The sequence below is a fragment of the Cygnus olor genome, chromosome 2 (genome assembly GCF_009769625.2).
Source record: "Cygnus olor isolate bCygOlo1 chromosome 2, bCygOlo1.pri.v2, whole genome shotgun sequence".
NCBI lineage: Eukaryota > Metazoa > Chordata > Aves > Anseriformes > Anatidae > Cygnus > Cygnus olor.
In genome coordinates, this window is record NC_049170.1 from 21683178 (window position 1) to 21711132 (window position 27955).

The 27955-nt window shown below is 38.0% G+C and overlaps 1 protein-coding gene across 1 annotated transcript in view; it reads right to left on the reverse strand.

The window, feature by feature from the left end:
* Positions 1-508: 508 nt before the first annotated feature.
* The window catches only part of LOC121064328 (macrophage mannose receptor 1-like), a 33000-nt gene continuing 5553 nt past the window's right edge, over positions 509-27955 (reverse strand). Inside the window, exons 6-30 of the mRNA XM_040545608.1 lie at positions 27689-27835; positions 26179-26361; positions 25846-26000; positions 24861-24974; positions 24057-24172; positions 23128-23276; positions 22409-22608; positions 21893-22014; positions 21048-21135; positions 20169-20313; positions 19643-19678; positions 19381-19550; positions 18450-18517; positions 16591-16691; positions 16065-16207; positions 14506-14620; positions 13313-13461; positions 11677-11779; positions 10572-10804; positions 8770-8935; positions 7289-7441; positions 6433-6549; positions 4829-4996; positions 4120-4161; positions 509-3701 (exon numbers count right to left, since the gene is read on the reverse strand). Coding sequence (XP_040401542.1) covers positions 3457-3701; positions 4120-4161; positions 4829-4996; positions 6433-6549; positions 7289-7441; positions 8770-8935; positions 10572-10804; positions 11677-11779; positions 13313-13461; positions 14506-14620; positions 16065-16207; positions 16591-16691; positions 18450-18517; positions 19381-19550; positions 19643-19678; positions 20169-20313; positions 21048-21135; positions 21893-22014; positions 22409-22608; positions 23128-23276; positions 24057-24172; positions 24861-24974; positions 25846-26000; positions 26179-26361; positions 27689-27835 — 3428 coding nt within the window. The 3' untranslated portion in view covers positions 509-3456. The remainder of the gene's footprint in view (positions 3702-4119; positions 4162-4828; positions 4997-6432; positions 6550-7288; positions 7442-8769; positions 8936-10571; positions 10805-11676; positions 11780-13312; positions 13462-14505; positions 14621-16064; positions 16208-16590; positions 16692-18449; positions 18518-19380; positions 19551-19642; positions 19679-20168; positions 20314-21047; positions 21136-21892; positions 22015-22408; positions 22609-23127; positions 23277-24056; positions 24173-24860; positions 24975-25845; positions 26001-26178; positions 26362-27688; positions 27836-27955) is intronic.

Consider the following 27955-nt stretch of genomic DNA (forward strand, 5'->3'; position numbering starts at 1 on the left):
AAGGAGAGCTATGTCAACAAGTTCTGAAAGTAGGTGAAATTAATTTCATCTAGCTGCTCAAGCGAGCAGTCTGGATAAAAAAGACAGTATAACGCTCACATTGTGTTCATTCTACTGAAATGGCAGTAAATATTTTCTCAGAGGAACCAGAACTGCTAAGCATATTCTTAAAACATTTTAAATGCCATTATTTATCAAATATCATATTGAAAGTTGTGCCCCACAGAACATCAGAGAAGGAAGAAGGCTAGATATGTCAGATAATGACACAGCAGAGAAGAGAGAAAATGAACCCAAACTTTTCCTGTGTCCACTTATGGTGACATCAGGGCAACTTTATGCTTATGGAGCAGTTCAAACCTGCAAAATCTGCCGCTTGCCAACTGGAATCTCGCCTGAAGGCACAAATTAATTTCACAACAGTCTATCTATTCAGTACAGCACATGAACAATGTTAAACTACACTATCTTTTATTGAGGTAAACTTTCAAATGTCAGGAATAAAGAAACAGTGAGACGTTGTTTCATGGGATGGCAAAGACAAATCACTACTAGAATTTAAGGACACAGTAGACTAAGAAAAATAGATGCTTATTTTGAATACAGAACCTTAAGAATCCCATCCCTCCTTTCTGTTATTTCACTTTTATGATAAATTGTTCTATTTAAGAAGACACAAACTTTTACTTATAACCAACCTTTTAATGACTATTTAGTGAATCAAAGTAGAACAAAAACTTATTTACATGTATTTCATATACAAGTAAAATATTTTAATTTAAACATGATTAAAAATTGTCAAAAGATTAAAATATTTTAAAATGTCAAATTAAATAAAGATATTCTTGAGACTACGATCTTTGAGTCATTTGACTGTTTAGCATAAAGTACACTGAAAATGTTTAAAATATTTTAACATATAGGAACAAACTGTTTATTTTCAAGCTTTCTGAACACAGAGGATACACTCGTATAAAATGCAGTGCTGTCAGCTCAGTCCTGATGGAAGTCTGGAATGACATTTACAGGACTGAAACAGACATTGACAGGGAAAATTTGGTTAGAAATTATAAAAGCCTTTCTAATAACAAGCTTCATTAGACTTTGAAAAAAAATGGCCTAAAAAGGTACAAAATCTTCACTGGTACTGGAGATTCCAAGAATAAATTTTACACAATTTTGTCAGCTGTGTATTAAGTATCCTGCCCATTCTCCCCCTTTCCTTTGAAATGCCTAGTCTGTTATTTAAACAAGAACATATTTCTATTCACAATACACTCATACCTCTTATGATAGCTGATCTTTCAATGCTTATATAAGTCATATAAAGAGGAAAATGTGTTTATACAGATAAGACTGAAATTTTACAAAAGTCCAACAGAATAAGATTTAATAATACTTTTGTGATGAGATACTCTGAAGTATTGTATCATTCCTATATTACAGGTATGTGCTGTAAAATTAAATATCCCAGTATGAGAATGCATGCTATCTGCATTTTGGAGCTTTCTGACCTGAATTTATACAACACCAACCCAAAGAAAAATCAAGTCTGAATGAAGTTATTGAAAGGGCAAGGAGCCGAGGACAGCTTTTCCATCTTCAAGGACAACCTCCTTAAAGCTCAAGAATGGTTTCTACCAGTATGCAAGACACAAAGTAGGCAGGGCCTGACCCCATGGGGAATTTCCGATTGATTTGAAACTCGAAAAGCTCAAAGTGTATGGAAAGTGAAAAAGGCAACAAGCTACCCAGCATGCAAAGAGGGACATGTCCTGGGCACAGTGGGACAGAATGTGGAAAGCCAAAGTTCAGCTGGAGTTCAGACTAGCCAGGAATATGAAGGGTAACAAAGGATTTCTGTGGGTACCTCAGCTGCAAAAGGAAAATGCGGGCCCACAGCTGAAGAGGTCAGGAGACCTACAAGACATAGGGCTGAGGTATTCAATGCTATCAACCATTTCTCACACTTCCCAGGTCTCTGTAGTTAGCAGCAGATGTTAGGGAAGAACAGTACAACCCATGGTGCAGAAGGACTGAGTTAGAGGTAAGGTTAGCTGTACCTATAGATGTCCACGGGACCTGAGGGAATGTATCTGAGGATACTGAGGGAGTTGGCTGTGGTCACTGGGAATCTGCACTCTGTCACCTCTGACAAGTCACGGTGACTGAAGAAGGCACCAGTGACTGGAAAAGTCAGATGTCACACCTTCGAAACAGGAATGATGAAGGATTTGGGAGCTACAGTGCAGTCAGCCTCTCCTCAGTCCTTGGGAAAATTATGGAACAATTCTCTTGGAAGCCATTTCCAGGAATAAAACAGACAAAAAAAGGGGGAATGGAAACAGCCAGAACTCACTTATAAAGGGCAAATTATGCCTGGCCAAATCAATTACTTCCTATGACAAAATGATTGTCTTGCAGTCCCCAGAGAAGGGAGTAAGTAGTGGATGTCATTTACCTTGATCTTAGCAGGACTACCAAAATCCTCTCTCTTAATATAGTGGGTCGACTGCAAGGTTGGTGAAAAGCTGCTTGGCCCAGCAGGTCTAAAGGGTAATATATTGTCAATTATTTCAAGTCTAGCCTGCACCTGTGGGGGTATAACTCCATGAAGCAGTAAATGCTGGAACTGGATGGTGGAAAAATGAAGGGTCTAGCCACGGGCCACTGAAAGGAGTAGGGGACTTGATATATGGGTATGTGGTAACAATAAGAATCTGACAGAGCAGAGAGAATAAGTTAAGGGGAGACCTGAGTCTTGTATTCAACTAGTTATAAGGGGGTTAGAGAAAAGATGCAGCCAAAATTTTCTCAGAGGTGTGCCGTGTTTTGCTGTGCAAAAGTGGGAAGGCAAGGGAAATTCAAATGTGGTATAAGGAAAGCAATCTTCACCAAGAGTGTGGATAAGCATGGGAGCTGACTGCCTGTCTGGGGCAGGGAGCTGGTCCTGCTTCAAGCAGGGATGTGCACGAAGTAAGCTGGGAAGTCCCATCCGACCTATGCAATTCTGCCAGTCTGTGATCAGTCAGTGGAGATCAGTAGTGGCATTTTCAGGATTCCTACAGATCTGGATGTACTTTTTGGAGAATGTTAAGACATTTATTCTCACAATTGCCTGTGATGAGTATGGTTCTCTTCATGCCCAAAGGTGATGCAGGACCTGTACAGAGACTGGAACAGCCCGAGTGTTCCTTTACACAGTGTAGCTCCAGGGTCATAAGCATGTCCTACAGTCCTGCCAGGTAATACTGTCCGTGAGCAAATCCGGAGTGTTGCAAGATTGCTTATTCCTGCTAGTACATAAGGCAAGAAGCAACCTGTGCAAAATGAACTAGAGTTTCCATAGAAGAAAATCACTTTACCTTAAGAATTCTGATATTCCAGTGCTTTAATTCATTTCCAAATCAGTCCTTAGTATGAAACAGTAATTCATTTCCAAGTTTGTCCTGATTATTAAACTGTTGCCTGTTCATTTTCTTCAATATTGGTCACAAGACACCTTGATTCATGAGTTCCAGGGTCAGTATCACCACAGTATATAGTATTGTCAAAACTGGCTGTAATTGTTTTCTGTTCGTGTCTTTTCTTATAGAAAAAATAGACTGTAAGGCCAGTTCCTGCTAGCAGTAGGAAGATCAGTATAACAATCATCACACTTAAACTATGTGAGGATGAAGCAGCAGCTTCTCTTTTTGATGCTATGAAAAACAAAACAGAACAGTTACTACAAATGAACAGAGACTGCTATTGTGTACAACATTTTCCTAAATAAACCAGCTGGGTGAACTATAAAAGTATGGAACAATCATAACCACACTTAAAATCAACACCCAGTCTCAATGCGCAGAGCAAAATTGGGCTCAATCTGTCCTACATTCCTTTTAGAAGTAGCATTATATTGTACCCCACTTTATTCAGAAAATAACAAAAATATCAATAAGCCACCCAGTTTGAAAGAAAAGTTCTTCTTTTCAACAAGTTTAAAATAAAATCATCAGTGATAGTTAGATGGGTATTTAAATGAAATTCATCTAGAGGCAATTTTACTTGTAAATAACGAATGCATATAAATGTACTGAAATTTCTTTTTAACATGCTTATAAGAAACCAACCTACCTTTATTGATGGATGAGTCATGGGTTGGTTCAACTTCAATAACTTTAAAATTAAAATATGGATATATTATACATAGTTTACAAACAACCATTCAAAGACTAAATACACAGTGTATACATAATTGTTATTTTGTGTTCCTATTAGATTCTACGTAATACAGATGAAAAATATATGAAAGCATTTTCCCTGAGAATTCACAATGATTTAATCAAGTATTCTTGTTTAAAGTGTTTGTTATAAAAACCCCAAACTGTTGTCTCACTGTTAATTGCTTTGAGCACTTTTACTGGTAGGGGAGACAAATGTTCAAAGTTTTCACACCTCCACGGTACCCATCCTTCACATAGAGAAATTCAATGTTTTATACTTGAAAAGCATTTTTACACATGAAAGCATTTAAGCTGTATTTTTGTTTTCCTCCCTCCCTTGCTTGTGATTCAGTCAATTCCATGTAGGTCTGGCTGGCTGGGTCCTACAAAGCTTGTGAATTACTCCATTGACAACATGTTGAGATCCAAAAAAAAAAAAAAAAAAAATCCCTAACATTATTTTTCTGTCCTTAACAAAAGTTACTCTTGGCTTTGATACAGATGCACATGCATCAACATCAACACATAAAAAGTACCCAGTGTATGATTAGTTTGACCAGGTATATTATATGTTAACTGCTACTTCTAAAATAACGCAGTAAACAGAATTCAGAACTTACTTTTGGGGATTTTGCAAATAAAATTCTGGTCAACAGAGCAGTAATAGTTCCTCCAGGCTCCACTTGAGACATCCATGTCAACACAGTGTTCATCAAAAATTACTGTAGGCTTTCCTTTCTCCCAGTTGACGTATTCTACCACACTTCTGTCTGCCCATAACCATTCCCCTAAAATTAAGAGTATTAAATAGTAAGTGAATGAAGTAGGGAATCATTTCTAGTCTACCAGGCCCAATGACATTGCATATGGAATTTATTATTGATTAATTTATCATCACAGAGGATTCAGTTTTCACTCTTTTAATAGTCAGAGATGTTCGGATGGGAATGCACGAAATATAATGCTCATATGCTGTACACAAAATTAACTCCATTACCCTCCAGAGCCATGGCTGTTAACAAAGAAAGCAAGAAATGCCCAGGCTGCCTGAGGACTTTCAGCTGAAGTCTGTGCCCAGAACCCACCTGTTTTTTGTTTTTTTCAGAAAAGCAGAGTGCCCCCATGAGCCATGCTCTGCAGTTTAAGTATCCAGATCACTCAGAAAATTTTCTTTACTTGTGGATCCAAGATCACTGAATAATCAATTGCCTTTGCAGTCTGAATCAGATCTGTTTAATAATAACTTTTTGCTCATCTCCTGCTGAGGGCCATCAAGTAGAAATAAGTGTCATCTCTGCTCCCTCAGGTTGTGCTTTCATGGCAGGATATCCTATCAACTCACTTCCACCTGAGTGCCACCACCTCCGTCCCCCAATCAGCAGCTGCACTTTCCTTTGCCTCCGCTTACACTGGCATGTAGCAATGTGGCAAGCTATTGGGCCAGGTCAGGAAATAAAATCACTTATTTTTTACTGTTAGTTTTCAGTGAGAATAGATCAGCCTGGCCAACCATGCTACAAGGTGCCTGCCGTTGCTGATGGGGAGAGACAGAGACTTGGACAGACTGAGGCCTCAGCAGCCCTCTTGCTCTGGAGCTCTACCTTCAAAGCAGGCCATGAAAATCAGGCTTCAGAATTATAATTAAACAGAAAACATTATTAAATTTGTTTTTACCAACTTTTTAAATGAGAAATTTTGAACTGTATTTCCAAATAAATAGCTGAAATGTTTTTGGATGAAAGCAAAAAGTTCCACCAAAAATTTATGAAGAAAAATATTTAAAAAATTAGATTAAGAAATATTGCTAGGCAGCTTGTGAGCTGCTATTCTCTGTTTTGTTTAGAAATAAATTTCAGTTAAAGGCTGCCTCACCTCTCAATTTTTAGACAATTTTTTTTTTTTTTAAGACTAACTCTGGCTAACTGTCAAGCAATTTTAGTAAGTAAGCAGTTAGTAAGTAGTTTAGTTAGTAAGCAGTGCTAAGCTAGAATCTTTTATGGACTGAACTATACTCCAACTACCATAAAGATACAAAAAATATAGGCCTTTAGCTGGCATATATTGTAAGTATTTTAGCTGAAAAGCTATTAAACACTTAACAGTTGATCTCTTTGTCTAATCATTTAATATTTAACATATTAGTATTTAATGTTAGTGTTATTTAGCATTCTCTCTGTTTATTTAGTATTTATTTTCATCTCACTATGCATTTTGAAATAATTACCATCAATATTTTTGAATAATCCTATCCAAAACCTTCTGAAGTCACTTGCAAGTGGAGACAAGTAAAGTAAAAGGAAGTTCAGTTCAGCTGGATCTTCTATGGAAACCAGAGAAGCACCTAAAATAGAAATTAAATATTACTTATAATTTCAGCAATATTTTCCACTATAAATTATTTACCTCAGTAAACAATCATGATATGATTCATGATAAGATTTTTCATATAGTAGAGAAGCTTGAGAGTAAATTAGCTTTAGCTTATAATTGATATACACAGACATAAATCTACACATTCTCTCTTGGTTCTGGATTTAAAAAAAATAAAAAATAAAAAATAAAATAAAAAATAAAAACTAAAAACTAAAAAATAAAAAATAAAAAATAAAAATAAAAGTCCTTCCCAAGGTTCAGGACATGTTTATATATTTCTACTTTTTATGACCTGTCTTCAACCTGATAGGGACTGCAACAAATCGGGAGCAAGAATACAGACTCTCTACAAACAAGGGTAGGAACTTCAGATGAGGAAGAAAAGACAAAATGCAGAACAGACATCAAAAGGGTCAGATAAAGCAAACAGGAAAATCAAAGTGATGACAGATTGAACAGGGAGGCATAAGGTGTAACAGAGAAGGAGTGAAAACGGCAAGTGGACACTTTCAAGCCACCTACCCTGCTAATGGTCAATCGAAAAAGGATTAAAACCTACCCACATTGGTCTTGGAGATTCTTGAATTTTTACTAGAACTAGTGGAAAGATGGAAGAATAAGCCAAAAATGAAATTTAGACTGCAACTTGTCACATTATTCTGGGCACAAACAACCTTTAAAATCTACTAATAAAAAAAGGCACTTACCCATCTGAATACACATCATGGAAGCATCAGGCCAGCTTTCTTCGGAAGTGGTGTGAACATAGTAGCAATGGCCACGGAAGGGAATCCAAGATCTACCACGCTTCGGTTCAGGACACTTTCCAGGAAGCTGTGGTGGTTCACTAGGGATTAACTCTGTTAAGGAGAGACAGATTTTAGTAGGGCTTTAAAAGATAAGGGTAACATGTACTGCTGCACCACACATCAGCCCTATCATTTTGACAGTGATTCCAGTAAAAAGAATATCCCATAGGCTCAACTAATGAAAAAAAAAAAACAAAAACAGGACTAATCATGGTAAACTAGTAATGTATTCTGGATGGGGCTGTTCTCCAATCTGCTCAAGAAGGCTTACTGGAATCTAACTGCAATTGTCTTCAGCCAGGCAATTTAAAACTTCAAAACTTATAAAAAAGAATTGGTCAGTATGCCAAAAGTATCTCAACACCACCACCACATGGGGATGGGTTCCCAATGTGTCGCTCATTCACTGCTGAGGTGTGCTTTGCAGCATTCAGATTTCCTATGTTTTTTAAGTATTTTTTGTTCTCCTGTGAATACAGCTACCAAGCAGCACCCTTCTGAGAAATGCAAGAGTGAGGAACAATGAAAAGAAAAGACAGAATGAGCAATACTCCACAGCAGCAGAAGCATACATGGTATTGGGCATAGTTGGACTGTGTTGGTCTGGTTTATGGACTGCCAGTGGCTTGTGTCCAGCTGCTTTGTAGCAAGGTCAGAGAAGCTGTCTGTATCTGCCCTTGTACATACATTTTAAACTATGTAAAAGTAGAAACAGCAACCTATTAAGTGACCTGATTAAAGCCAAAGTAGAGCTTAAATGAGCAAAAATTTTGCAGTGAAGTCTGGTACAGAGATCATAAATTCCATACATAATTTAAAACATGTTTGATAATTAGGTATAATATTTGAGCCCCTGTGGTACTTCAGTAAAAGTACTTCAAGCAAAATTTCCCAGGATCTTATACTTTTCATGAATATAAATTCATCAGTTTGAATGCCTCCATATTTGTCTACCTCCTGGTCCTCTTTCCATCTGCACTTATTGGTTCCGCAAAGTGAAGTTTCTTATCTCCCAATATTACAGAAGATAATATGAAATGTAATATATATTATTAATGTATTTACAGTTGGATTAAGGTTGACCAATTCTGCAACCCCCGACAAACAAGGATGCAGAAAATACCCGCTTATTGTGGCATGAAATGTTGCAGTTGACTTTATGATGTGCACATATTGACTGGCCTGGGAAATGAAATGTGAAAGTCTTTGGAAATCGTTCAAGACAGCCTGGATCTAGGTGTTCTTCCTTAACAAAAGCAATAGTTTATCACAAAGCATAAAACTTCTGTCACAATCATTGTGTATGTGCAAAACCTAAATTCAAATAAAGAATTTAAATTCCAGCCTCCCTAATCACATTTCTCCTACTGATAACCTACCATCAGATTGTTTACAGAGAGATAAAAATGTTTCATTGCAAGATGTTGTCTTCCAAAAACCGTCCAGATCTAGATAGGCACAGGCTGTGTTTTTATTTGGCTCTCCACTGGCCCAGTTATGATACCTGCTCCTCCTTCTATCTGACCACATGTAACGGCCACGAGTCTAAAAGCAAATGACAATACAGATTATGTCAAATACATGAATTAGGTTAAAAGAATATTAAGATTGCTTGCAGGTATGTAAAAGATAGGACAGGTCAGAATCACAGTTTCCTGCACAGAATTTATTATTCCTCTGTCATGATTATATAAAAGTCTGGTCCAAGCTTCCACTCTCTATAGCAGATAGGACAGTGATCTTACTGACATTTGTTCGCTATTCAACCTGCATTGTTCAATTCACACCATGTGTCTTGTGCAGTAAAGGGACAAAGAGCCTTGTGGTAACAAATATGAATATGTAATAGAAAAAATTATCAATGGACTCCACATATACACAGAGATCAAATGAAGATTGCAGAGAAACTACTCCTAGCTTTCCTCTAACACAAGCTCCTCTCTCTATATATATATATAAAAAAAAAAAAAGAGAGAGAGAGAGAGAAAGCAGAAGCTCCAATTGAACAAGAATACTGACTTTGTTTTTCATGTGACATACCACAGACCTCTGCCACCCATGCTAACAGGGCTTGCAATAGGTTTTTAGCTCTTGTAAGAACCAGCTACTAACTATAAGTATTTTTCTCTCTACAACATGTTCTTTTTTCAATGGATTTCACGATTATTTCCAAAACATGACTAACAGCAGTCACATCCACGGCTCCTCTCACCCTGTCCTGTGCAGTCTGACTCCTTCTTCCTGCCACCTTTTAGAGGCAGGCTCCTATTCTGTTCTTTGTAACAGTTGCTTTCCTGTCCTTTTTCCTTTGAACTCCCTGGCCCAGCTTCCTATCTAATCCTGGTTTCCCAGTGCCTGCTCTCAATGAAGTTCAGCTGTGGTTCCTCCCACATCAGGAACTGTGCCCTCCTTCTGCCCCATGTCCCACCAACCTCCGGCTAGCTCTACCTCTCTGCTCTTTATTTCCTCAAAACTCTGTTTCCACAAATATCCAGCTGCATCATCTTTTTTCATGCCCTTTTTATATGCCTTTAGCAAGCACTTCCCCTTTCAGGCCTTCATGCTCTTGGCTGTTGGCAGCTTTCCCTCAGGCACTGGCATCAGCTCTGAAAACCAACCTAATGTATCCCCCCTGCCAGAGGCCTGCTCCTTCCTCTGTGCTGCAGCTTGCCGTCTCTCCTGTTGATTGGACAACAGTTCATGTTCTTGTAGTGCTGGGCTGTCAATTGAAATAATAAAGCTTAAAATAACCTCAAAAAGAAACAACTACTTTTAAGCCAAGCTGTTTCTGTGGTGTGCTCCACAGAATGTCCTCAGAAATAGCTGTGCTGCCACATGTGAGTGTGTGGCCCGGCCACAGCATAGGAAGCAAAAATTCAAAGCCACTGAAGCCACTGAAGCCACTAGCTACTGCAGCTGTATCCTTGGTGGCCTTTGAAATGCGGGCTGTGGAAGTTCTGACTTACAATTTGACCAAATGCTTAGATGTTTAAAACCTCTGAAGTGGAGCAAAGCACCTTAGCAAGACTTTGATTCCTGCCAAGCAGTCACAGATCTGATTGAGAGCATTCACACTGGAGCCTGCAAGAGTGGATCCTGCCAACCTCTGAGCAAGAAACATGACTGATCTATGTTGATCTAGAGTAGAGGTTTGATTGTCACAAGCATTTGATGGACTTACTGTGTTGCTGTTAAGACCAATCCATACAGGCTCCCCGTGCTTTAATATTTGTAACCACAGGTAGGATTCAGCATAAGGATCCAGAATGCTGGCAAGTTCTGCATATTGGTCTCTGCAGTTCTTCTGTGCCTCTTCCCAGCTCATTTTGTAGTTGATGACTGCATAGCGGTCATCACCGTAATTGTTAAAGCCGAACATTGGGACCGTGGGTTGGGAATTTTGCAGTTTAGGGTCTGCAACAAACAAACAAACAAAAATGAAAGTCCATAGCTATATCTTGGCTAGACATATTATCATGTTGAAAGAGGATCTATTTTATCATGGTAGTCAAGTAATTGAAGGAGGCTGCAATAACAAATTGAGATGCTTCCCAACTAACACTGCAGTGATGAAGCCATGTTTTCACATTCTGTAACAAACTTTTCTAATTCCTTTTAGAATTACTTTTTAACATAAATATCTGTATCGCTTCCAGGAACACGCCCAATAAACTCTAGACCTTCCCAAAGTGACCGTGTAAGGCATTAAAGGGAACAATCCTCCCACTTTTTCTGTGATATACTAGTATTTGGTGTATTTCTGATAAGAAAAAGAGTAAGGAAAGCAGCAGACGGTAAAACTGGCATGCTGTGAGCAAACAAAGGGATATAACTGCTGATGATGAAATTGCCCAAGACTGTAAAAGGGAATCAAGCAGGGCAGATTTTCAAAACAAAGTTGTTGCAGTGCTTTTAAATATAACAGTAGAATTCAGTTTTAAAGAATTTGCCCATATAAAGGCAAAGTACTTCACTGTTCTCTCTCTTTCTCTCCCTCCTGACTGCCAAAAATAGTAAAATACATGATATTCCATAGAGGTTTTTTTATTATTATTATTTTTAATGCATTGGTCTGGTGCTTAAAATAGGAAAGATCAAGAGGATCAAGAGTTTTTCTCCAGAAAATAAAATGTGTGCTCATTTTGTTTAAATGGTTTCTAGTGCAAGTGACACTGTCAAATTAATTTCAATTAAAATAGCACTGAGTATGGGAAGTTAATTTTACCACCAGTTTAACTTAACCACAATAAATTACCTGTACTAGAAAGTACTGAAAGAAAACTCACCACTGTTTTTCTGGCATATGTAGCTTTTGCTTGCTTTACATTCTTCATCTTTCCATTTCCCTGCCTGTTCAATAGGGTTCTTCATCATAGAGACACAGTCATCCTACATGTGAGATGAGATTAGTAAGAAAAAGATGTGGAAAAATAGGAAACATTCCTTTTCCTACAGGATATATAGACTCACCTGTCACACACAGCTGAGTAAAATTAAGGTAATCTGTATCAACTCATATTAGAAATAGTCAGAAGCAGTAATATGACAATAGCCATTTACAACTCGGCTGTAGAACAGTTTGTACTTGGATGATGGAGGGATTGCAAATCACAGCTCCGAGGCAGGAAGAAGCATCTGGGACTATCTGTAAGTACATAATCTCTGTGCTTGCAGGTGTGTGTGTGTGCATGCAGGTAGATGTACATATGCTAGATGTGGCACACAGGACATTTAAGCTTTTTTTTTATTTTCCTGGAGGTTATGCAGAAACTTATTGGCACTAAAGCTTGCCTAGAGAGCTAAAACCCTCATTCTGCACCAGTCTGGCGCTAGAAACCAAAGATGTCACCACAGCTCAGTAGCATAGAGGTATCAAGCAGGAACAATTTTTTTGTGGGGGACAATTCCCCAACCCTTTGCACCCCAGGTTTGGTTCTTCTGCTTCCTCCTTTGCCTCCTCCAGCTTTCTGCAGCAGGAAGCAGCAGCTCTCCCTCCCTCATCTCAGCATAACCTCATGCTGTCTCTGACCCCCTCAGAGACAGTAGCCCAGCAGCAATTGAAGGAAAGTGCATGGGGAACAATTTGTGAAGGGAAATGGGCACAGCCTTCTACAGAAAGCACATGTGTGTGTGAGATGGGGAAGTCCTGAAAAGCCTAAAACCCAGCTCTAGCCCGGGTGGCAGCAAAGGTTGGACCTCACAGAGCTGTTTCCTGTTTCAGCAAGACTCAAAACAGTTCTGTCACGAAAAAGAGAGAAACTTGGTAAAGCTAGCAAAGGAGCACAGAAGTGGTGCTGTCAATCAGTATTCTTCATTAGCCATTTTAAAATTATTGAAGAACACTCAGATTTCTCTTGCAATTAAACAAAAAAGGTATAGCAGTGCTGAAAGTTTCAAAGCACGCAGAAGAGAAGTTTCTGTAAAACTGAGAAAATTTAATAGAAGGTATAGAGGGAGAAGAAAATAAGAAAGGAAGACCCATATTCTCCTTTTGTGGGTTGCATTCAATGCATTTATCTTACTAAGCTCAGCACCATGAAATGTAAACTGTTCAGTTCATATTTTCCTCAAGTCTAAATGACATTCGCTGTATCACTAAATTATGCAGGTATTGCTATACTGTGGTTTATTTGAATCTCCTGATCAGTCATGGTAAAGTAAGGAAAACTGCTCGTTTGTCTGAGTTTTGCACAATAATTCCAAATATCTGTCTGGATTTATATAAAATCATGACAAAACAAAGAAGTTGAAGAAAATATCTGAAAGTAGACCTTTCACATGACTACTTTTCTTTCAGAAGCAACAAGATCATTAAAAAACTTTATAAAGGAAACTTTACAAAAAATATTATTGTCTGTACATACATTTTATTCATCTACCAAAGCTATCATGAATAACTGATAATCGTAAATTAATGTTTACCTTACTATAATAACTTCGGGAACCTTTTGCCCAATTTGTGTAGTAAACTGGGCTTCCGTCTGTCCATAAATATACGTGCTCCTGATTTATATCATTCAGTCCAACCCAGGCATCAGTTGCAGCATTTTTTAAGAGGGACATGAGGAAAGCTGAAGGAAAAAGATTAATTGCACAAAGAGGGAAACTGAATTTAACTTTCCTAAATAGAACAGTGCCTGGAAAAAGGATGATGATTTTTTCTCTCTCTCTTTTTAAATAAAGAGGTAATTTTATGATAAAAATAAAAATATGGACAGGGTTTGATTCATAGAATAGTTTTCAACATTTTTAGAGGAATTTGTGTGCCCACTCTTTTGTGTTATTGATCATCTGAAGAAGAAGGGAAAATTGTTTCAACGGTATTACAGAAATTAACATCAGTACAGTACACCTTGTCACACAGAAAATGAGTCTACAGATTGCAGTCCATTTTCTTCTTCAGTAATTTCTTTGTTAACCAGATCCGAAGACTTGGTTTCGAAACAGACACAATGTAAATAAAACTATTTAAGAACTAAGTATGTATGTACTGAGACCTCAGCATGTCGGAAGGCCAAATGCTGTTTCCCTTAGCTCCTGCTTAGACTGACTTTCAAAGACTGTCCTTCCTCTGCTATAGAAAAAAAGGATAAAACACAAGCACTGATGGAATGAGCTAAGAAGTGGTCTACACAGCCCTCAGCAGACCTGTGGCATGACATTTCCTTTCATTATATATATTATTTTTCTTGCCTTACATTCAGTATTGAAGTTTGAGGCCTCAGTAAAAAAAAAAAAAAAAAAAAAAAAAAAAAAAAAAAAATGCTTAAAAGCAACAAAACCAGGCTGAGGTCTAGCAGAGCGGAAGGAACAGGGGGACATGGAAACTCCAGTACTGGGGCATTTTATTATATGACAAGCCCCTAATAAAAAATCTTAATATTTGAACAGCATAAATTCCCTTGTGGGTCTTATAGGTTCCCAAAGCTATGATTTTTAAAGTTAATCCGGACACTAATATCTACACAAACTTTTTTTCCAAAGTGCAATTTGTTCATTGAACATGACTTGATATTAATGTGGCATATATTTCAGAAAATTTAATATTTGTTTTAACCTGTTTCTCAACGATCATTTGAAGTCTCGTTCAGTATCAAAAGATTTGTACTTTATACCTTGTGTTTCCTTTTTTGAAATAGTAGCCAGGTTTCCTCCAAAATTAATACAATTGTTCCGTGCAGCGTGCCACGTCAGTGTATCATTTTCATCAAGGCCGAATACTTTGAAACACTGAAAAAGATAAGTGTGCCAAAGCTGTAGTTGGATGGTGTTTCAGAGTTTCCAGTGAAAGCATTTCTGTTTGTAACAAGTGAGATAAGTTAGATATTTTACACACACACACACACACACACACACACACACAAAAAAAAAAAAAAAAGGGAGGTTAGGTGGTTTAACAGTGTTCTGTAGCTTGCTTTAAAGCTCCATATTTTAGCATCTCCTTAAAATAAGGAATATGTCAGTCTAACAATTTCAGTAGAAATTAAGCAAAAGTGATGGTTCCTCAGCATTTCAGAGAAATGCCTAAGATCTCAAAAAGCAATGTGCAATAGGGATGAGACATTATTGAAGCTAAACATCAAGTGTCAAGCAACTCAAATGTGCTAATTAAAGCATGCAATAGAAAAGTTCATCAGGAATCTTTGGAGAAAAGGGGGACGAAAGACTGTCAAGTGCTATCTAAACATGCAGAGAGGAGCGCCTGGAAGCTTCCCTTCCAGGAGGTAAGAAAGAGAGAAACATTTAGGATGAGTAAGCATCAAAAAAGGGAAAAATCTCTGTCTGTGACTCTTTTCCCTGGAACTGAGAGAGAGAAGGAAAGAGGAGACAGCAGCCAGTTAATCTCACACAAAGGGGTTCCATCAAACTTAAATCTTGTTTTGGCTTAGCCAAAAGAGAGAGAAGAGAGAGAGGGGGGAAGGGAGGGAAGGGGAGAAGGGGAGGGAGCCAGATGAGGCAATGTAATCAAGGATTATCTGTACTGCTAGGTGTATTCTTAACAGTTTACACTGGTTGTTTATAGCTTTGTATTAGTGACAAAAATCTCTGGGTTTTAAATGTATATACTCTTTTTTCCTGAAATTTTGTCTTTTGAGAAGACCAAGAGTGATCTTACGTAATAAATCGTGGTGAAGCTTAGAACTGGTCTACTTTAACAATTATTTAGTTGCATAAAGAACCTAACAAATATGTTCAAAGGAAGGTGCTTTAGTGGTTTAAGAGCCAGTGCATGTTAGGCAAGGAACAAAACAGTGTCCAGGCAATAAATGACAGCCAGATAAACACAGCAAAGTAAATAAGAACATACAACAGCTTTGCAGTTGCTTCTCCCACACAAGGGAAACCACTCAACTTAACCATCTTTGGTAACATTAAATCATAGCAAAAAAAAATAAATAAAATAAAATAAAAATTTAGATGAAGATGAAGCTTTGTTCTTGTATGGCTCATGACCTCTTTCAGAACTCTTGTGATCCCAATAAAGGCTATAATCTCGATATCAGAAATCTTATTTTTAGAGTCATTTATACATATTTGTACATGATCAGAACATATTTTATGATAACTAAAAACCCTGCTACAACTTAAAAACTGAACCAAAGATGTTTGTTTTGTATTTTTGTTTGTTTGTTTGTTTGTTTTAAATACAGTGTACTAACTTTTCATACTGCACCTTGTTATCAAAGAGAAGCCAGTCTTCTGGACACCCACCCTTTGGTGGTGGTGTGGTGGGAGCAGTAGTTGGGCGAACAGTTCTGTTAAGCCTTTCACAGATGAATAATTCAACACTGCCACAGTTTAGATCATTCCATGTACCTGAAAACAAATTAGAATTAAAGAAAAACAAAACAAAACAGAGACCGGGATAGAGTATCCTTTCCTAAAACAAATCCATCATAGGAAGTAGAACTGACTACCATATTTATATTTCTCTCCCCCAGAAATAATGAGTAATTTTTATGTACATTCTCCTTAGAAATATTCAGGTTTCCAGCAAAATTGAGAATATAAATATTTTGGCTGAGAACAGAAATATTTCAATGTTTGAAAGCGATAACACTGCCAAAGGGGAGTTTTACTTTAAATGTTTAATTCACCTCTCTGAGATCTGGTGCAAATCTCTAAGACCCTGACTTAAACATTCAGCTCTCCCAAGCCTATACCACACCATGCAGACTGAATGTTGTTACAGCACACACCTGTTTGGGTATACATGACCACACAGTTTTCATCATTATTTGCAAAGTTGGGTTCATTTGGAGCCCAGGCAACATAGTTGACAGGAGTTCCATCCATCCATCTGAAAGAAGTAATTTAGGGGAATAATAATTCTTAGTTGAACAGAGAAGTGTTTCTTTATAAGGAACATACTAGAGCTTGGTATTTTGTTTCCTGTATCCTAGTTTACCAACATGCGTTGCTCTCTGGTAAAAGGAAAGCACTTTCACTTGGAATCACTAAAAAAAAATCTTTATGTCAACTACCTATTCTGTTGACCTGGAACTGGTCTCAACTAATCAGCTGGTGGTTGCAGCCTTCTTGGCCTCTGAGCATGAATAGCTTAAAGAAAACACACCAGTGTAACACTGGACCTCACCTTCCCCGGAATACAGAAGCAGAAACGTGAGCCTAGTTTAGTAATTTCCTGGGGCCAGAAAGAGTAATATAAGGTATAATATAATATAATATAATAATAATAATAATAATAATATAATTATTATATAGATATGATAAAATAATGTGATATAAAATACTGTAATATAAGATCTTGCAGGGTAAGAGAGATCCTTGAACCTTATACTGGGGAACACTGAGAACCATATTATTAAACAAAGGAGGTCTTTAATATTATATACCCATTGCTTTCAGTTGTGTGATAAACAATTCCTATTTGGTGATTCACAAATTTATTCTCAAAAAAAAACTTGAAAAAAAAATATGAAAAAGCCTCAGAGTGCTGGTGGGAGCACACTCAAGTGGGGAATCTGCCAAGACTGAAAGACTTCAGACAACACCTGATCCAGTGTTTTTCTAGTTTGAATTCCTGAGTATTCCTGAGTATTCCTCAGTCAAACAGGAAAAACAGTGCATAATAAACAGGGAGAAATAATACAAAGACAAATGATGTGAGCCAACATGAGTCAGCAATGTGCACTTGCAGCCCAGAAAGCAAACTGTATCCTGGGCTGCATCAAAAGCGGCGTGGCCAGCAGGGCGAGGGAGGGGATTTTTCCCCCTCTGCTCTGCTCTTGTGAGACCCCACCTGGAGTGCTGCATTCAGCTCTGGGGCCCCCAGCACAAGAGGGACATGGACCAGAATGCGTCCAGAGGAAGGCCATGAATATGATTAGTGGGCTGGAGCACCTCTCTTGTGAAGACAGGCTGAGGGAGTTGGGGTTGTTCAGCCTGAAGAAAAGAAGGCTCCATGGAGACCTTACAGTGGCCTTCCAGTACCTAAAGGAGGCCTACAGGAAAACTGGAGAGAAGAGGCTCCAGGGGATAAGACTGTCTCAGCTCCACAGAGATGAGCCTCTGTGGCTTGTGGACAAGAAAGACATCCCGAGAGGTTAGAAGAAAGGCTGACATTAAGAGAAATGAAGAGGCTGAGACTCATCTTACCAAGCTTGAAATCCCAGGAAAAGACACTAGAAAAAGGCGGAAGGTGAAGGGGGAGGAAGGTTTTGATCATTTGAATATTCAGTAATGTCTTCAAGTACCATCTGGAACATCCCTAGAGACCTCCAACCTATTTTATGTCTTGTCTAACAAGGAAAAGGGGATGACACTGCACTGACAGAGTGAACATGCCCTCACAAAAAAAAAAAAAAAAAAAAGGCTTAGAACTAGAAGAAGGGGAAATAGATAGGGAAATAGATAATGAAAACATCATGGAGGAACTGTTATCCTAAGGATGATAATTGTATTTTAAACCTTTATGCCAAAATATGGCTGTAGACAAATTTGGTCAGTCATTGAACCTGACCAGTCTCTTACAGACAGCCATGCCAAATATTCACACTTGATGTATAAGTCTGACAAACTCAATATTTTCACTTACCGGAATGTCTTATCAAGGCTCACACTTAAGCCAATATAGAAGTTATTTCCCCAATCTTTATAGAAAATCTAAAATACACAAAATAAAAATAAAAATAAAAATATAAATAAGACTAAAAAGTTTCAGTGAGATGTAAAAATAACACATTTCAAATAAACAAGTACTTAAAAATACTTTAGTTTTAGTTGTACAGTTACACAGTATGCAGTGTGCAGGGATTCACTGGGATTATGTTCTTGAACTGCAAAATGTAAAATTCTCATCCAACTTCTAGTATTTAAATGAAAATAAAAGCAGAATGGGATGAAGAAGAAATGCAGTAAAATACTGTGTTAACAAGATTTAAAAAAAAAAACAACTCTTAGGCAGGTTATAAAATTAAGCAGTATTTTTAAGAGTTTTAGGAAAATATAGTGAGAATTTGCTAAAACGTTACAAATAAATGGTGGAGTTTAGTACTTAGTCATGTGGAAGACAGGAAGGAATCATATTTGTTTTCAAACTATTTACAAAAGACTATCATCACCAGGTTATTCACTTCCTATTAGAAAGGAATCTGGCTTAATTTTTTATTGAAAATCTGAAATCTATTTTGACAAAAAGAGGAAAAAAGCTTTTTTTTTTTTTGGAATTCTGTTAAGAGAATGAGGTGGAAAACAAACTCAGTAACTAGCTTTCAAATAAACAGAATGGGGTTTTTGAAAGTTACACTCTGGGAGTGCTCTTGCAAAGAAACTGAGGATTTGTCTACGTGTAGCAATTTTTTGTCAAAATAATGGTCATGGTAAAGCTTCTAATTAGATAGGCCCATGAAAGGTGGCACTGCTTTTTTATGATGGGGTCCACTTTCTAATATTTCAGAAGCCAGGTGAAAAAGGTACTTCAGTGCAGGACAGAACTGTGCATTTTTGAAGTAAAGCAAGTTTCTTACATATTTCCAAAGAAATGTTCTTTCACTTTCACCCTCAATGATGGCAAGATCACCACCGTTCTTCTTGCAGTAGTCCCTCGCTTTTTCCATAGCCATTGCTTCCTTGCTGAAGTAGTATTCCTTGTGATTATATATTATCCAGTCATCTTCGCTAACAATATATTCATAATCTGCAAGATAAATCATTAAGCAGAGTGTCTGTAATAGACATTAACGTCATCATATGAAAACTTCTTTCTGTTAGTAGAAGTACAAGACTTACCGAATGTGTATGTAGGCTCTGGTTTCAACGATGCTCCTGCAATATAAATCGATATCTGAGTATATTACATCTCTCAATTAAATATATTTATTACATTGTTAGGATTTTAAATCAAAAACAAATAAAAAACAAAAAAAAAATCCTAGAGGTTACGCTCTTTATTTTTTTTTTCAGAGAATTTCTAAAATATCTGGAAAAAAAAGTGTTACACTCAGTAAACTACCATGTTAGAACCAGCACAAGTTAAGCTTACAGAAACTATGCATGATTTAGGCTACCTGATTTCAATTCCTCAACATGCTGCATGTACGTTGTAAACTTACACATGTATCTCATGAATGAATTTGTTGTTTTCAGCTGCTTTTATTTAAATTGAAATGTACTGTGTTTCATTGTACTTGATGGCATACCTAGCTTTACTGCATGCAGACATTCTGGTTTGACATTGAGAGGATGTTCTTAACCTTTTCTAAACACTTCTGAAGGGAAAAAAAAAAAAAGAAGAAGAAAAAAAAAGTCATCTTACCTTTTTTTATTTGGCAAACATAGTCCTGCATATGTTCACAAAATAAATCATTCCAGTTCATATCATTGTAGCCATTAAACACTCCACATTTTTCATTCCCATCATAATTGTTTGGTTCTCCATTTGCCCATTTTTCAAAATTTACCTATAGTGGAAATACAACTTTGTTAGTATTTTCTTCTGAAACAAAACAATTGTCTTATATTATCTTGTTAAAGAAGAATGTACTTCATTTGATTTCATGATCCGTCTTATGCTTTGGTGCCAGACCCTGTAAGGAGAAGGACCTGACCATTGTATAGCACGACGATCTTGCTGCCTATCTATAAGCCATGCTAGTAAGACAAGAAGTTGTCCTTATTTTTATCAGGAGATATGAACTTGTCCTGTTAAGGTCTAGAAAGAAGCATCTAAGAATCTTCCTCTGATTCCCAGGTTGATTATTCTGCTCTGATGTTTCAACCTGAGAAATCCATAAGTGCTGTGGTGCAGACTTGGGCCTTGCCTTGCTATGTCAGAAGGCAAGGGCCACAAAGCTCAGCTTGACTAGATATACACAGTTATTTCTAACAGTGAATGACAAATGGGAATATAAAGATTGGTACAACCAGAACTGCTAAAACCAAGAGAGACAATAAGCATTACTGTAAGTAAATAAGATTATTCTTATAAGTAAGTATCACCATCTTTGGTGATGGTATTTCATTGCTATAAAAAACATAACTGCTGTGTGGGATTGTGAACTAACATAAGATAAAAACTAATTTGTAGAGTGGGACTTGGAAGTTAAGACTTATACTCACTTGTGGTTTGTACCTGTCTGCCAAGATATTATGGAATATGAGCAAAAAAAGCTGGAACTAGAGATTATTTACTCACTGGTGAGCCGTCACTCCATGTAAATCCTCCATCAGAGTCCAAAGCACTTAAACCCATCCAGTAAGACAAGTGAAGATAATCTCTCTTCCTGAATGATTATGCACAAATATCACAATCACAGTGTGAAACAGAGATGGAAAATATATATCATTACATTCTCAGTGTTTTGGTACTTGAAGTACCATTTGAGACATTCATATAAAGTAATCATTCCATTTTTATGTAGAGATAAACACCCTGGCACTGCACATGGCAGGAAACAGGGACACAGAGAGCTGCACGGGGAGGATCATAGATATCACAATATCATAAATTCTGAGTTAAGTGAAAGTATATTTGAAGGTCTTAGTCACCCAAAGAAGCTTAGGCATCCAAACTTAGATGTGCCTGTAGTCACATGCTTGAGTTAAAAATTTTTATAAAAACATCAATAGGTCTGGCTTCCCTTAGTCTCCATTTTTTTTCCCATAACTAAAGAAAGAATTGTGCCTTTCACAGCACAGAGTATTCCTTTAATCAAGACTATTCCATCTACTTGTCAATTACAAATGAGCTAAAAAGATCAGGTTTCTCTTTTTGAACTAAACTCAGTTTAAACCAATTTTGCTGATGCTTCTTTCATTTTTATATATTCAGGCTACTTCCACACATAGACGCATCTACCCAGAGGCCTGCCAAGGAGCCCTTTTCTCATCTCTCGCCAGCTGTTTAGTTCTGCCACTTTGCAAAAATACATATTGTCTTTCCAAAGTAGAAACTGATCACCAGAAATTCTTTATGTCTAACAGAAAGGTCATTTTTTTTATTGCTTTCTTTCCTAAACAGTGAATTTTGCAGATACTTACATGCCAGCTATTAGATTTTGTTCTTCTTCACTGTGAACACATGCCAGATCTCCTCCAATGGCTCTGCAAAAATCTCTTGCTCCAAACCATGTTTCCATCTTCTCCCGTCCTCTCTGAAAAATCTGTGAAAAGTGGGCAGTTACAAACTGTCTCGGACAGTTTCTCAAACAGAAATTTAGAAACAGCATTCTGTCTTTCTTCTGGTCTCCCAGCCTCAAGTTTTATCACTTGCCATTTATTTTAGTTGTGCCACCGTACTTGTGATGTCACCTAGCAAATTCGGTTATCACAACTCTGCCTTTCCCATCATCTCAGAGTCCCTGTGGTCCAAACTTCAATTCCACCTGCATACACCACTTTGCAGCACCACCTGGCCTCACCACGCAGGCATGGCTGGAGACGCGTTACAGCAGACTACTGATCAGGTAAGCAGGGTAAAATCCACCTTCCATGCACAGACAAAACACATTCTTTATTGAAATGACAATTGCTTGCCTTCAGATGTTAAACACCTACTTTGAAGCAAAAGCTGCTCTGAGGAACAGAATGCCACCCCTCCAGGCAGGACGGGAGGGGGGGATTTGTTGGAGGGGGTGGAGGGGTCACTCCTTCCACCAGCTGCTTGCACAGAAACATATTTTTTTCTCCACAGTTGAGAATATCCCATAATCCAGCTGAAGTTCCTGTTCCCATGGCCACGCAGCCTGGCTCCCTTCCTTCATGAAAGACAAAATTTTTTAAATCTTATTGATAAATAGCTGCATCTTTTCAAAGCATATCATAGAATCACAGAATTGTAGGGGTTGGAAGGGACCTCAAGAGATCATAGGGTCCAACCCTCCAAATATGCAAATATGATATCTATTTAAAAGGTACCTGTCCTCATTGTGTTTGGATGCCAGTAATCCACATGCAGTTGAATTAATTTATAAACAAATTCCTTCTCTATTGTACTATGACTTACTATGACTCACCAAAATATCAAAACCACCAGATAATAAATAGTGAATGATATCAGTAGACTTCTGCAATCTCAGGTGACCTCTTGGATGGGCTACTACAATACCCAATTCAACCACTTCAGCACAAACAGAAGTTGCCTGGTTGTTTCTGCACATTTATGGCAGAAGAGCTTCAAAACCACCCTCTAGCTTCTAAACTCCAACTTTCTGGCTCCCCATAGCAGAAATTCTGCATCCCTGGTCACGGAGGTGTTGCTGCCCTGCAGCGCCTACCTGGCATTCCTACATTCCAGTGGGTGAAGATGACCGCGTCCCCACTAGCCCACTTGAATGTCCCCTCCTCTTCCGTGTCTGAGAGGCCAATCCAGAAATGTTTTGCTGGATTAAATCCAATTACAGAAGTCAAAAAAGCCTGTTCATATCTGTGAAGAATAAGCACTAAAGTAATATACGAACACAATTTCCCATTTCTTCAAACAGTTCATTGTAGCAAATGTGATAAAGTTAAGAAGAATTGTTAATATGTTGGAAAAATAAGCATGGGTTGAAGCGAGCATAATGGTCTTAATTTTATAGGTCTTATTATTACATAAATTAAGTTTATTTTACAATTTCGCAATGTAAATCTGTTTAGAATTTAAAGTGATTCTACTCTCCCTTTGTAGCGTACAATGAACAGCATAAACCAAATGATACTTGGGTTAATGCATCTGTGTTTTTCATTCTGCACAAATAAATGATACAGTATTTTACTGAGCTTCAAGATAAGGCTTAGATTTTTAAATTTTTTTAGTCTACGAAAAAAAATTACTTTTATTCTAAAAAGGGTAATTTTTCAGATGTCCCTGTTGCAAAGAAAAATCTGAAAAGCTCATATCCTCAAGAAGTAAATAGTTCCATATTTATCTGTTTAGTTTTAATTCCATGAGTTTTAAAACAGTCTGGCAATTTGGGGTTGTTAGGCGCTGACTCAAATTTTTAATTCTTGGGGTCAACAAGAGTGTAGGGGAGTAGCAGCTGTGGCTTGAACATTGATGACATACCATCCCCTCTTTTATTTTGTAACATTTACTCAATTCTACTGTATATTTTCCACCACAGGGGTGGTATCGCACTGGACACTGTTAATAACTGCAAAGTGGGAAGAGATGAATTTTTGGTTTGGTTTCATGTCTGAAAGGATAAGAATTACATTTCCATACCTGTCAGTCACAGTAGCCAGATGAGCTTTATTTTCTTCACAGATTTGTTTTGCTTCTGAAAATGTTGCTGGTAACTGCCCAATGGAGTAACAGTAAAAGCCGTGCTTCATCCAGCCCTGCCAGTGCAAACAGCAGAGACGCAAGGGGGAATGTCAGATTGCCCACCACAGCGCACTTCTAAAAGCCCCATTAACACCAGAGCCCAAGCCAAAATCAGCCTCAGAAGCCATGAGACAAAATGAAGAGGATAATCAAACATAGCCTTGTTCATTGCCCCTTAAAAGGGGCCTTCGTGAGTAATGGGCCACGGTTGTTGCAGCTTGGAGCTAGAAAGCATGCTCACAGTCACCATGCAGCTCCTCCTGTAAAGCCTGCTCTGCTACTTTGTTGTGTACGTGCAGCTGTTGCAAGAAACCATGCTGCAAACAACCTGCAACGTAGTCGGCTCAGATATTCCTCCCTCCTGGCAGGGTGAGTTGATTGAACTGAGACGGCTGTGTGCAACCCATGGGATAGAGCATGAAAACATGACATGCTGGCACGGGTGAAGTGACCAGCTCCGCACGGTGAGAGCTGAGTGAAGTGCACATGTAGCCGAGAAAAAAAGAGCAGTGATCCTAAATTTTATTTAAATAAAGAAATAAAAAAACATCCCCGTTAATCTGAGAAGTATCAATAATATGAATTAACAGTTTTCTAGGGCTCCACAAAGAACAGTCAAAATAATTGGTGTCTATGATACTTAGCATCATGGAAGTGAAAGTGAGATGCAATTACCCTTCACTGCTTTTGTTTTACACTTACTTTCTGGCAGCCCGGGTAAGTAACCTCAGCTTCCCCTGACTCTTCTGGCAAAGGTTTTCGTTTACAGATGTAACCAAGTTTTGTTTCACAAGCACTGTCAGCCCAAGCTCCATCCTGGGCATGGTAAGAAGAAACAACAAAGAGAAGTGAAATCTAGGGCAGGTCCAACAGGAATATTTACCATTATCATTATCATTACCACTTCTCTCGTCATATGGCTGAGGTTGTTTCAGCATTTCCACACCTTGAAAATTTCTCCAAACCTCCCAAACAGGGAACGCAACAAACAGAGGGCCACATTTCCTCAGAGGTGTGAGAATCAGGGCTGCATGTATTAAAGGTTCACTGGCTAATGAGAAAAGTAAGGGAATGGTCTGTTCCACCCTATTCTCACCAGTATATATACACACATATGTAACAGTATGTTCATCTACCCAGACTACAATAGCAAGAAGTGCTGGAGAAATTAAAAATAAAATATTAAAAATATATTATTTGTCTTTCTCAGTAGTGTTATGATATGCCATTTTAAAGTGAGGATAAAACAGGCTGTAATTTTTTAAACCAATTTTTTTGTGCTTCCAGTAATATGAGCTTCCAGAATAGCTAAAAAATGTGTGTATTGATGCTTTAGGGGAAACATAAGAAAGTCCCTATTCCAATAACAACACTATGCAGTTATGATCAGCCATGTTGAATGCAGAAGTTGAGTTACTTCAACCAATTTCAGATGGGAGATTTGTTGCAACTATTAGAAAGCAGCCCAAGTCTCAGCACAGTGTGTTACTTCCTGTGCTCCACCATGCCGTCTCCCTAAATCTGGCCTCCAGTCTTCCTCTTCACGAAGACTTTCTGAATCAAATTAAATTCCTAAAAACATTTAAAACCTTTGTCCATTTTTTTTTTTTATTACAGACTTTTCCCTTTTGGGGGACACAAAAGACTAAAAAAAGCATGAAGGAGAGAAGGAAAGAAGGAGTTGTACCTCTCCATTCATAACAATGCAGTCTGCCTTATTCCTTGTATGGGTCGGCTGGTTGTGATGCCACTTGGTGTACGTCACAGGTGTCCCATCACTCCATTCAAAATACATTTGAAACCTGAAGTCATTTAGACCGATCCACAGCTCATCATCTGGCTCTGGAAACACAAAGTTAATTGTTGGCATTGGTTTGTCTTAAAATGGAGCAATCCTGTCTCACATCTACAGTTGACTGAACAAGGAGTTTAAAAAAAAAATGAATAAAATGATTAAATGAGTAGTGGAAACAGTATAATTCCAGATTAAAAAAAAAAAAAAAAAAGTAGAAATACTCACTGTACCCAAGCTGAGACACTATAAAACTGTACTCCTCAATATTATGAATACTCGTCAGGTCTCCATCTTCTTTTCTACAAGATGACTGGGCTTGTTTCCATATTTTGGGTGTTCTGTAAATTCTGTAGCAATGGCCTATATAGGCCACCCATTCTCTGGGACACTTAACAGGCTTAATGTCACCTAAAAAAATATTTCAAACAATTAGTGAGCAGCCCTGCTCAGTGCTTTCTGTCCATCAAAAAGAAAATTACCTGAACTGACATCTGAGATATTGGAGTAGATACTGGTAAAGAAGACAAACAAAGCTGGGAGGATCACAAAGAATGCAAAACAGATTTTTCCATCAGTACAATATCGTGCTGGGAGCTACCCAAAAGCTCTTTTTACAAAATGAAATTAATACTAATTAATTTGCCACGGAAACTTGCAGGGTACAACTCTATGTTAAATCCATGATGCGCTGGGTACAGCCATGTTTTCCAATATGGTACCTCTTTTCCTACCCAGAAACTCTGTTTTGGTGAATTGTGGAGATTCTCTGTTTTTCTCTGGAAACACCAAGTGCTTAGCAGCCACTTTGAGCTCCTGCACAGCCCAAACCATATACAAGAAGGCCCAGATATGTTCTTGTTACACCAGACATGTTAGAAATGCCAGCTGCACACAAATGCAGTGCACTTCCTTCAGAAGGTATGTCTTGGTGTAGATTTAGTGTCATCAAGCACCTTCCACTTCCTTGAAGGTTCACATTGTCTACACCTATATTGTATATTGAAGAGGGCGGGATGTGCACCCACCAACTGGTCAGCCACATTGTTCAATTTTAATCACAGTCCCCAGACACATTTTTGCCCTGTGCAAGCTTGCGTTCCCCTAGACAATATCCTGGCATGGTCTGGAAGTGAGCACAGGTCAGTAAGCTGTCTGGATGCAGCCATAGTATATAGGATGATGTGCCATTCATCCCCAGTGAATAAACTTATATGCTATTTTATATGTATTGTTGAGCGAATTATGGTAGAGCTAGTAGCTCGCTGGGAATTTCCAGGTGAAGTAACTGCTAACTATTCTCTTCCCATAAATAAGACTACCTTGCCTCAGGTGAAGAGGGCACTCAGTTGGGAAAAAGTTCCAGCCCCGAGATCTGACTTTTTCTTTTTGGAACAGAATAGGAACTGTCAGATAGGGCAGAGGGAGCCTGAACTCTGGCTCACACCTTTTTGCAAGACGTCGTTAGTGTGTTTTGCAGAGCACAGAATATTCAGCAGTATTTTGCCATCTGGATCACATGACTTAATGTGTGATCCTACCTTCTTTGGTAGCCTGGGGTCTTTTCAAAATGATCTTTGGTTGAACAACTTTTAGACATCATCTTTAAAATGAACTGGAAAATGAAAGTCCTCCCAGGTCAGCAAGTGCAACAATTTTGACCATGTCATTTCATACATGGCACCTGCCCAGTATTTCTCACTCATATAAAAATAAACTTATTTGTTGACCATCATACCTGAGGCAATAGTGGAAGAATCCACAGTGGAGGAGTTTCTCTTTTGGCAAATATATCCCAGTTTCCGATCACAGGCCTGGTTTTCCCATTTGCCATTCCTGCCTTGGAATGTCCCACAGATTTTTATAGGTTCCACAGACGGATTTCCTTTAGGAAAGAGGCAAAATATACAGAGAATCCCTCTGTTAATGTTGAAAATGTTCGTCTCACCACAGGAAGGAATGTGCAAGTATGGGCAGCAACAAAGCCCCTGGAATATTATTCTTC